This window comes from Callionymus lyra, chromosome 7 (genome assembly GCF_982586985.1).
Source record: "Callionymus lyra chromosome 7, fCalLyr1.hap1.1, whole genome shotgun sequence".
NCBI classification, from domain to species: Eukaryota; Metazoa; Chordata; class Actinopteri; order Syngnathiformes; family Callionymidae; genus Callionymus; species Callionymus lyra.
In genome coordinates this window covers 23,090,556-23,101,038 of record NC_141824.1, presented here as the reverse complement: position 1 = coordinate 23,101,038, position 10,483 = coordinate 23,090,556, and the positions used below count along the sequence as shown (strand labels likewise).

The 10,483-nt window shown below is 35.7% G+C and overlaps 1 protein-coding gene across 3 annotated transcripts; it reads left to right on the top strand.

Annotated features, from left to right (window-relative positions):
• Window positions 1-2,596: 2,596 nt before the first annotated feature.
• p2ry2.1 (purinergic receptor P2Y2, tandem duplicate 1) lies at window positions 2,597-10,406 on the top strand. Of its 3 annotated transcripts, XM_087795713.1 has the most exons (6): window positions 2,597-2,734; window positions 4,469-4,618; window positions 5,842-6,195; window positions 7,024-7,192; window positions 7,839-8,184; window positions 8,247-10,406. In XM_087795713.1, the coding sequence occupies exons 3-6, from the start codon at window positions 5,856-5,858 to the stop codon at window positions 8,436-8,438; spliced, it is 1,047 nt and encodes a 348-aa protein (XP_087651839.1). In that variant the 5' UTR covers window positions 2,597-2,734; window positions 4,469-4,618; window positions 5,842-5,855; the 3' UTR covers window positions 8,439-10,406. The 3 variants fall into 3 exon arrangements, with proteins under 3 accessions (XP_087651839.1, XP_087651837.1, XP_087651836.1); XM_087795711.1 differs by lacking the exon at window positions 4,469-4,618; XM_087795710.1 differs by lacking the exons at window positions 2,597-2,734; window positions 4,469-4,618 and adding an exon at window positions 4,668-5,168.
• Window positions 10,407-10,483: the final 77 nt, after the last annotated feature.

Below are 10,483 nucleotides of genomic sequence, written 5' to 3'. Positions count from 1 at the left end.
CAACAGCTGCAAAACAAACCGGTCGTAATAAAACCACGTTATTTTTTGTCTACGCGCTTCGATAAAAGCAAACCCTTAGTGTCTCATATGTATTTAGGAAGATCGTTTAAATGGCTGAAAATACATCATTGTGTGTTTGTTTAGCTGCCGAGCATCGGCGTGTTCTCGCGAGAGTACGAGGGATGAGCGGAGGCTGCGTCTCAGACCTGCATAGCAACAAGAAACCGCAGTCGATACACGAAAAGTCGATATTCTGGTTCGATGCTAGACGTATAAATCTAAGAATATCTTTAAGATAATCACGGTTGTGTAAAAACATTTTTGCATCCTTATCAAAATTAAAGATAATAATACGTCCCTTTATACGAATCTTACAATACATTAAATGTTATCTAAGATAGCACTCCCAGTATTTTGAACATGTATATTAATATACATGTTCAAAATAGTGGGAGTGCTATGACATTATTATGTCTGTGATATTGAACACACATGCAAGATCAATGAATCTATAGGCAGGTGTAAAAGCTGCAGAAATAATATAAATAATATTGCTAAGAATATCAATATCCATAAACTTCTGTAGCCTGTTTTTTTTGTTTTTATTTATGAATGAATAAATGGTTTAGTGCCCATAAACAATATGTCCTTGGCGGAACACTTTATGTTTTTTGTATCAAAGTCAAACAGGGTTTTGTTTTTTAAAAAGATTAAATCAAACTTTGTATTGAAACCTTACCAATCGTTGAGTCATTACTCTTATGTGCCATCATTCTCCTTCATCTTAGCAATGTAGAAATGGTGTAGAAAACAATGTTTTTCCTCTCCTGAACTTAACTACGTATGCAAGTTGAATAAAGAATGTTTGAAGCGGAGTTATGTGCTGAAGGGAAAGAAAACAAATGAGGTAGGAGGACATGAAGTTGATAGGTGTGACAGGTGACTGTGGAAGCTGTGCAAGATAAGCTACTTGCTGTGATGTCTCCTAATGGGAAGGAATGAAAGACAAAGAGGGAGATAAAGGGTGTATTTTCTGAACAACGTTTAACCTGGTTGCAGCTGAAATGCACTGATGTGATGAAAAATCTCAGTGAGAATATAAAAATATGGAAATATTAGAAAATACAAAGAGGACATAAGAAAATCACTTATAGAGTAAATATATACAGCACAGGGATAGAAAAATGTGAAATATGTTGTAAGTATTGAAGAAATTGATTGACTGCTCGCTTACAAATGATAAACAAACAGTATATTTAGTGGCTTTAAAAGACACCTATGAGTAAGAAAAGCTAAGTATAACCATCAATATTGACAGAGGGATATTCATCATCATGGAAGTCTGACGTGAGTATTTAAAACTTATTATTATTTGGACATTTTCAGAATCAGAAACTTTTATCGCCAGTGCTGTTAATACAACATAGGATTTTCTTTGTGGTGGCTGTACAGTTAAATAAAACACAAATATATTATTTTCAGGTTTCATATTTTCAGTCAGTGATACCTAAAGTGAGACGAGTGAGTAAGATAGCACTCCAAGTATTTTGAACATGTATATTAATATACATGTTCAAAATAGTGGGAGTGCTATGACATTATTATGTCTGTGATATTGAACACACATGCAAGGTCAATGAATCTATAGGCAGGTGTAAAAGCTGCAGAAATAATATAAATAATATGGCTAAGAATATCAATATCCATAAACTTCTGTAGCCTGTTTTTTTTGTTTTTATTTATGAATGAATAAATGGTTTAGTGCCCATAAACAATATGTCCTTGGCGGAACACTTTATGTTTTTTGTATCAAAGTCAAACAGGGTTTTGTTTTTTAAAAAGATTAAATCAAACTTCGTATTGAAACCTTACCAATCGTTGAGTCATTACTCTTATGTGCCATCATTCTCCTTCATCTTAGCAATGTAGAAATGGTGTAGAAAACAATGTTTGTCCTCTCCTGAACTTGTATGCAAGTGCAGATAAACATAAATATGATGATAAGAAATGTCCTTTGATCTTGCTTCTACAACAAATATACTCCAAATACCATGTACACGTTTTTGTCTGGTGTCCGTTCGTAAATTCTCACATTAACATCCAGTGAAAAAGCTCTTATTTATACAAGACTCTATACTGTATAATCTATAGTCAATATACATAAGCGTTGCGTTAGTAATGTTTAAATGTATATGCTTTTATTTGCATAAATCAACACCCATTGGGAAAAACACAGCACTTTTGCAATTGTTTAGGTAAATATCTCTACTACTATTTTACCATAGACTGCGCACAATGTGTGTGTGTGTGTGTGTTGTCAATGAGCAAAAACATGTTTTGTTTTATTTCCTTATTTCCCCATACAAATATATCCCAATATTCTTATTTGGTCATTAAAAAAAAACAGAAAAATAAAGTATTTTTATGTGACATTCAATCCTGATCTTACACTGACTGTTGTGAAGGTGAAGGCCTGTGTAATCATTAATAACAGGTTACTGGATCAAGTAAGACATTAAATCTCCTTCCAGGCCTGTCCTTTGAGAGAAAACACTTCAAGTCTCACACATACATACACATGAAAAGGCGGCAAATGCGTCACTCAACACCCACTCACATTACTTTTTGCCAGGATCCAAAGAAAATGACCAACTTTCGGATCTTTTTGGGTTTGTCTGAATCCCTGCAGTTAGTTTTCAATTTATGATCTTTTCTTTCTTCTGGATGTTTTACGGTAAGTAATATTTTATTTTATTTCTATTTGATCTATAAATAAACTTCTGTTTTTTAGTGAACATTTGCAAATATTCTCACATAGCTCTTGATTCTCGATTCTTATATTACTAAAAAAACATTTCATAGATAAGGAGATAGAAACAACAGTGTATGTAATACTGTTTTTATTATAATGACAATATGAAAAACCTGATTTTTTTTTTTGTTTGTTTAAAATATTGAAAAAACATGTTTTTTCAAAAACCAAACAAGATTACCAGAAAATGATTAATTCAAATAATGATGAATGTATGTATGTTAAATAATGAAATATACTCACGATTCACCATGCCTTGGGCAGGATGATAGCTTCTGTCCCGGTTAGGGACTAAATAAACACAAATATCAAGTAAAATTCACCGAAAATTAAGTAGATTGTAGTCTACGACTGACTTAACTCTTCCCTGTTGAACAAAGCATCGACAGGGGCAATAAAACATACTAACCTGAGGTCAGTGAGCTGGTTTAAATACCCAAGATAACAGTAAAACAATATTAACCACATGGCCCAAATCAGTTAGTGTTCAATTGTAAGTAAGTAAGTAAGTAATATTTATTTATATAGCGCTTTTCCAGACCAGGGTCACAAAGCGCTTAAACAATCAAAACAATACTCAATAAAGTATATACTTTAAAGATCAAGATAATACTGAGAACAACACGTTCAACTATTAATGGATTTTGAGGTCACCATGTCTATAATTAATTCATGACATTCTTTTTCCCGGTGACTTCAGCTAGCTCTTACCGAGGATCCCATTCATTTCTTACACTAGAGTCAAGTTTTCTTTTTGTTATTGTCACTGTTGGTCTTTGTGATGGTCATTTGGTATCAAGGGTTGCCACAGTAAATCTCCCTAATACACATATCTCTTTAGAGCTCCAATGGTTGTCTTAAACTTCCCCTTTCAAGAAGGTACCTTCATTTCTAAAACTCCTCATGTTCCCTGTCTCTCCTCTTCACGTGGCCAAATCATCTGGACTCCATAATATTGTTTCCTAACCCACTCCACATGAGCTGTCTGCTGATAAACTAACCCTTTCGCTCACGAAGATGGCGGCTCTTAGTCCTGACTGTTCCTGGCTGAAACGGCTTTTAACTCTGTTCCCACGGAAATAAAAATGATTATTTTTTAATAATATAATAATGTGGAATTCAAAACAAAGTGTTTCAAATTTTAACAGACGGTGGCCGAATGATTTGGCTGCTATAGTTGCTACTCTTCTGTTCACAGATTACCCAGAACACCTTGCCTGCACTCTCCTCTTCATCTCTCTTCATATCCGTCCATTGCTCTGGAGCTTTTACTATGTTTACTCTTCATAATTTCAGTCCAAGTCTCCATCATCTCTTTTCAACTGCATCTCCAGAGAGAAAAACGTTAATCCTCTTGTTTAATCTTGTTGACAACCTGTTTGTTTGGACAGACAACGGACAACTTAAAGGGCAAATAAACAGACATGAGTCAAATAGCAAATTTAATCCTTGAGTCATAAGAAAAAGTATGATGTAAAAGATTCCTGTGAAGCTGTAAAATAAATAAATGAAAAAAAGGGTTGAGTTTCCTCCTCAATGTCAGATCTTAAGAGGTTGTTGTAATCAACATATAGGTGCTCTTTAAATGATAGAACAAATATTGTCAATGATAAGTATTTGTTAAACCAATTTCATTATAATCTGCCTCGCCTCAAGCGGCCCTGAAGTAGTGCGCCGGCGTCAGCTTGTCAGACACGCACACACAAGTCGACGTCTCGGAGAATGTGACATTTCTACATCAACAAAACACCGTGGAATTATGAAAACAAGTTACACTGGCTGGGCTGTTCAGAACAGAACACACAGGTAAGTGGGTTTTTCGGAGACTTTAGATCTGTTCGCAACCAACGGGCTAAAAGAATATCCAGATCTGAAGAAAGCATCTGTTGCCTGTTAAACACAATCTGCAGTTGCTTTAGAGGAATGCTTCTTGAACTGGACTTGACTTTGGTGTCTAAACATTCACACGTCGAGACTAAAAGAAGACTACCTGGATGAATATAATTCAATGCTTTTTAGAGAGTATATAGTGTTGATAGATGACTTGTTTGCTTATGGTGGTTTGTTTTTTTGGTAAATGGTTTGTAATGGCAACATTGTGAATCACTCCTTGTTGATATGCCGGGAACTGTTTTTTTTTTTCACTTTACAATTTTAATTTAAACTGTAAAGTGCCTCGAGATTACTTTGTTATGATTCGACACTCGAAATAATATTGAAGTGAAACAGACCAGTCAGCAGCATGTGTAGGAATGTGACTGCAGGGAAATGGGAGGGAAAGACTAAATGTGTCTGAGTGTTTCTGGGTCTCATTTTAAAAAAGCCATCCTAGATGTTTGCTTCGGAGTGACTGAAGGTAAGAATTGTTAAGGGTTTCCTCTGTAATACGACGGTAGATTTTAGTTTGTAATGGTTGATTTCAATCTTAATTTGGTCTTTTGTCAGAAGAACAATTGATCAGTCTTGTTTATGCCATACTTTAAACACTTAATCCACCTTCAAACTACTGTTTGTTCTATGTTCTATATTTAATTACATATGTCGATTTCTCTGTCTTGTTTTTTGTGTCTTTTTTTTATGTTTTTCCCACTTCACCCTTCATTTTAGAGCATAATTTCCTCACTAATGACCAACACAATTGAATTGGGAATTGTGGTCAGGCATTAGCTGGGCTACTGAGGCTCTTTAGAAACACAAAATCATTACAAAGAGATTGTTTAAGGTGACCTAATTTTAACTTTAAAACAAACAAAATAAATATATGAGGTCCTGACAAAATGCGAAAAAGCATGAGGGTGAATCATCCGTGAAGTGTAGTTGTTGAAAATATAAATTAATTTAAACTAAGAGTATGTACGGTCCTAAAAATATGTTATATAATTGTTTTATATTTGAAGTAGCCTCACTAAAAAACGAATGTGTTTTTTAATCAAATATATACATAAATGCTTATGCTATATTTTTGGACGTGAATGTACATTTCTACCAAGTCATTTTCACCTCTTTACTAAGCTTGTTTCAATTCTCAGGTGCTTCTACATCCATGATGGACATTCTACTGAACAAGACCAACCCACCATTCACTAACAGTGGCTACTACTGTAAATTCCAAGAGGACTTCAAATACATCCTGCTCCCTGTCAGCTATGCCCTGGTGTTCGTGGTCGGCCTGGCTCTGAACGCCACGGCCCTGTACGTGATTTTATTCCGAACTAAGAAATGGAAAGCGTCCACGGTCTACATGCTCAACTTGAGCACGTGCGACACTCTCTACATCCTCACGCTGCCGTTCCTCGTCTACTATTACGCCGACCAGAACGACTGGCCCTTCAGTGAACCCATGTGCAAGATCATCCGCTTCCTCTTCTATGCCAACCTTTACGGTAAACACAAGCATCAGTTTGGAACTCACTCGGATGAGAGGTTCAATCTCACAAATGTAAATGACAAATCAGTAGATATACAGTATATGTGAATAACGTCAGATGGTTCAAGTAAGATGCAAAAGAAGTGAAAGGGTTATTGAATTTTAAGCACTTTTTTAAGCGTAAAGATTTCATTTAGAGCAGATCACTAGGAAAATAAAACATTATAAATTTGGGTCATGGGCCACTTTTTAAAATATCGATTGAATTAATATGGCCCAAGAACCTTGTGTTTGATATGACTGATCTTGTGGTGAAGATAAGAACACAAATGCTACATATTATCTATTTGACTGTTTTTAATTTCAAAATCGGAATCAGCTGTTGCCTGTGTTGTAAACACAACACAGGAGTTTGTTGTGGTGGCATCACAGAATAGAAAAGTGAAATAATACGGATGGAATGGAATGAAAAGAGATTATTTAAATAAAATACAATAAATTAAAAGACAATAAGAAACAATGATGACCAAAAATGGCATATAAATAAATAATAATTGACGTTATAAAAATGACTTAACAATTAATTGAACAATATTCATGATCAAAAATGGAATTTGTTATTACATCAAATATGACCATCTTTGCTGAAATACCTTCTCAGATTTTTACTAAACTGATGCAAATCCATTAAAAATAACCTATATAATCTTAAAACAAATACCAGTGTTTGTCATTTAACTATTATATTATATTATAAATATTATATAGAATATTTCGTGTGTAGATTAACTATTTATTCTTGTAGGTATTTTTTTTTAAACTCTAATAAATAATTTCTCTTTAGGTTCCATTCTATTTCTGTGCTGCATCAGCCTGCATCGCTTTCTCGGGATCTGCTACCCGGTCCGGTCTCTCAACTGGGTCAGTGCCCGTCGAGCCAAACTGGTGTCGGTGGCTATTTGGGCCGTTGTTCTGTCCTGCCAGGCTCCCATTCTCTACTTCTCCAGAATCAGGTGAAAAGAAACATTTAAGTCAAATTATTGAAATTATTTTTAAAAAATTGACATTCATTGTACTAATATAATTTTTTTTTTAATATTTTTTTTTAATATCTTTCTTAAACATTTTGTATCTTTGTTTAAAATGTAAATTTTAAAACACTAGTTTGAGTAAAATTGGTGCCTTTTGTTTACAATTTTTTAATGTTACAATATACTGTATGTTTAATGTGTATTGGGAGTAAATGACCTAATGCATATTTCAATGTTATTTTAAATATTGATGCTGACGATTTTGAAAAATGCAGTGTAGACAAACTCTCACAAAAAATAATTCCAAAGCGGTATATTTCTCAGAACTATATTGAAAAAAAAAAAAGGGAATTCCAGAAAAATAGTGGTGTCCAGACACATGATCCACTGATAGAAAAACACAAAAAAAGAACCAAATTAATAAAAAAAAACTCACCAAAGAACAGTGCAACTAAAAACGCTGATGAAAAACCCTACTAGGGTGTGTGTTTGGCCCTTTTTATTTTATTTGTTTAAATGTTTTTAAATATTTACACTAAAAAATACATTAATATTACAAATTATCTTTATTTGTTTTGTGTCATATTTCCTTCTAAAGAGATGCCGCCAAAAAAAACTTTATTTGCAGGGACTTCGGCACAGAGAGAATCTGCTACGACACCACCAGCCCAGACCTCTTCGACGACTTCCTGGTGTACAGCTCGGCCGTGTCGGTGGTGATGTTCGCCCTGCCCTTCATGGTGCTGATGGTGTGCTACGGCATGATGGTCAGGAAGCTCCTGGAGCCTGGCTGGGGGTCCGATGGAAGCGCAGAGGGGGACAGGAGACAACAGGCGGCGCAACAATACAAGCAGAAATCAGTGAAGATGATCATCATCGTTCTGGCGTCCTTCATGCTCTGTTTCCTGCCCTTCCACCTCACCAGAAGCCTCTACTACTACTTCAGATATCTGAAGAGAATGGACCCGACGCAGGTAAGAAGAAGGATCCATTTTGTCAGGAGTTCAACCTGATCCTATGTCTATGGTTTCAACAGATCAGCTGTAAAATGCTGGAAGGCTCCAGTATCGCCTATAAGGTCACGCGTCCTTTTGCCAGTGCCAACAGCTGCTTGGATCCCATCCTTTACTTCCTGTCTGGACAAGACACTCGCAACAACCTCACCAAGAAAAGAAAATCCAATTTGTTGTCGTCGCACAAATCTGTGACACAGGCGACAGGGCTCTAGAGGAAGCCAAACCAGCTCCACCTGGGACACACAGACATACCCGAGCCAGAATGTAAATCAGTCACAAACTCAGTGTTAAGTCGTAATGAACATGGTTGTTCTATCAGAGAGAGCTCCTGGACCGATGGATCCAACAGGACTTAATAAAACCGCCCATAACAATGAAAGACCTCTCAATAATGAACACACCTCGGACCTCACACACACAACATTTAATCTCTGATGATAGATAGATAAACTTTATTGATCCCTCCGGAGGTTGTTTTTCCAGCACACAGCAACAGACGATAGATTCATAAACAAGAACCAGAACAAAGTGAAATAAAAAGAAAGTGCAAGATGACAAAATCTAAATCTAAAGACAAAGAACATAGATTAAAGAGAAAAGGATACAAAGATTAACATGGAACAGAATCATATTTTCACTTTGGCATTGAACCCAAAAGATGAATGTAATACGGACATGGATGATTCTTCACCTTCTATACTCCAGTAATGACCTTCCTCACACTGAAACTCCCATAATGCACTGACCTTGTTGAAGCATTTGGAATTGTCAAAAATTATTTATTTGGATTTCAAAAGTGGAATTTTTATTTTGAATAACAACTGGTAATTTGTGAGTTTGATGATTGTGACCTAACAATTGAAGTGAATTTAAGATAAATGTGTATTTCTATATAGACATTTTTAATATGAAGACATCATTTGTTGTGTGATAATATTTTTTTACCTGCTGCTGGGTCTTGTTTTTTTTTTTTTTAAATATGCAGTTGATTGTAGATACCGTCTGTTTTTACCTTTATTATTGAACCACTAACCCCGACCACACCTTATTTTTTGCGACACCCAAAATTCAATTCATTCAATTTCCCTCGTTGTCTACTCACCCTCACCAAAAGGGTTGGGATTATTGTCAGAGTAATATGGTGTCTTTTGGGAGTTAAAATGTACGTTCATTCAACGGTCGTGAACGAAGCTCAATTTTCTACATTCATAAAACACGCACCAAAAAACTTCCAAATACCACGATAAGGCCCGTATGTAATGTCCATATTGTAATGAAGCCTCAACATGAGAAACTGTTCTTAAACAAGTTATATTTTAAGCTTGTTTTTAGCAGAAGCTAAACGGCTAACATGCTACACTTACAGTTAATACTTTCGGTAAATGTCACGCAAGCTCCCTGCATCAACTGTCAGAAAAAATGAAAAAAAAAACAACAGCCAATTGACGGATCCACATTAATTTTACATCGTATCAGAAACATGTTACTGAACTGTGAGGAAATGACAACTTTACTGTAATCAATCGTCTAGATTTAACACACGTTTCAAATAGTCACTTGATTAACTGATAATCTTACATATTTAATTCATATTAAATAATCCTTTTCTTGCATTGCATTCACTGACTGTAACAACTCACAGGCCGAGGTCACAAAGCCTTTCACACACACACAGAAAGATTAAACAATCCCAGACTCCCAGCAAGTCTGTGGACACCTGTTTGAGAACTCACACTGAAAGACACAACAGTCCAGCAAGTCGCTGGGAATAGATTCTCTCTAGAAGACCTTTGGTGAATTTCCACGACGACCACGTGCAGCGACCATCTTAGAATCAGGTGTTTACAGTTACTGACCAATCCTACATGTACAATTGACTAGAGGAGTTAACCTTAAACTCATCAATGTGTCTGTCCTTCATTCCACCACCACGTATGGACTGGCGAGGGGTCGGTTCACCGGAACACAAAATCCCCACAGAACCAAAATGTCTAAGATCATTTGTGCAAAATCAGGTTGTTGTTGTAACCGCTGAGCACATTAATTCTTGACATCAGGACAACTTAAGATCTATTAAATCAACGATAACTGAATTCCTAATGTGACACACACACAGCATTTAGAAAAACAAACAAGTGTGCCACTGTAAACATGACTGAAGAGTTGGTTGACTCCCTTCACAGGCTTTACCCTGAACCAACCACTAGAGGGAGACACATAAACACACTTCTAACTATTGAAGGCGAGCAGCTCCAAA

Excerpts from the sequence above, each read along its gene's own strand:
- p2ry2.1 (XM_087795710.1), top strand. The coding sequence starts at position 5,099 with ATGTGTCTGAGTGTTTCTGGGTCTCATTTTAAAAAAGCCATCCTAGAT. Across the intron at positions 6,196-7,023 it reads CTTCTATGCCAACCTTTACG|GTTCCATTCTATTTCTGTGC; the intron begins GTAAACACAAGC and ends ATTTCTCTTTAG. Across the intron at positions 8,185-8,246 it reads AGAGAATGGACCCGACGCAG|ATCAGCTGTAAAATGCTGGA; the intron begins GTAAGAAGAAGG and ends TGGTTTCAACAG.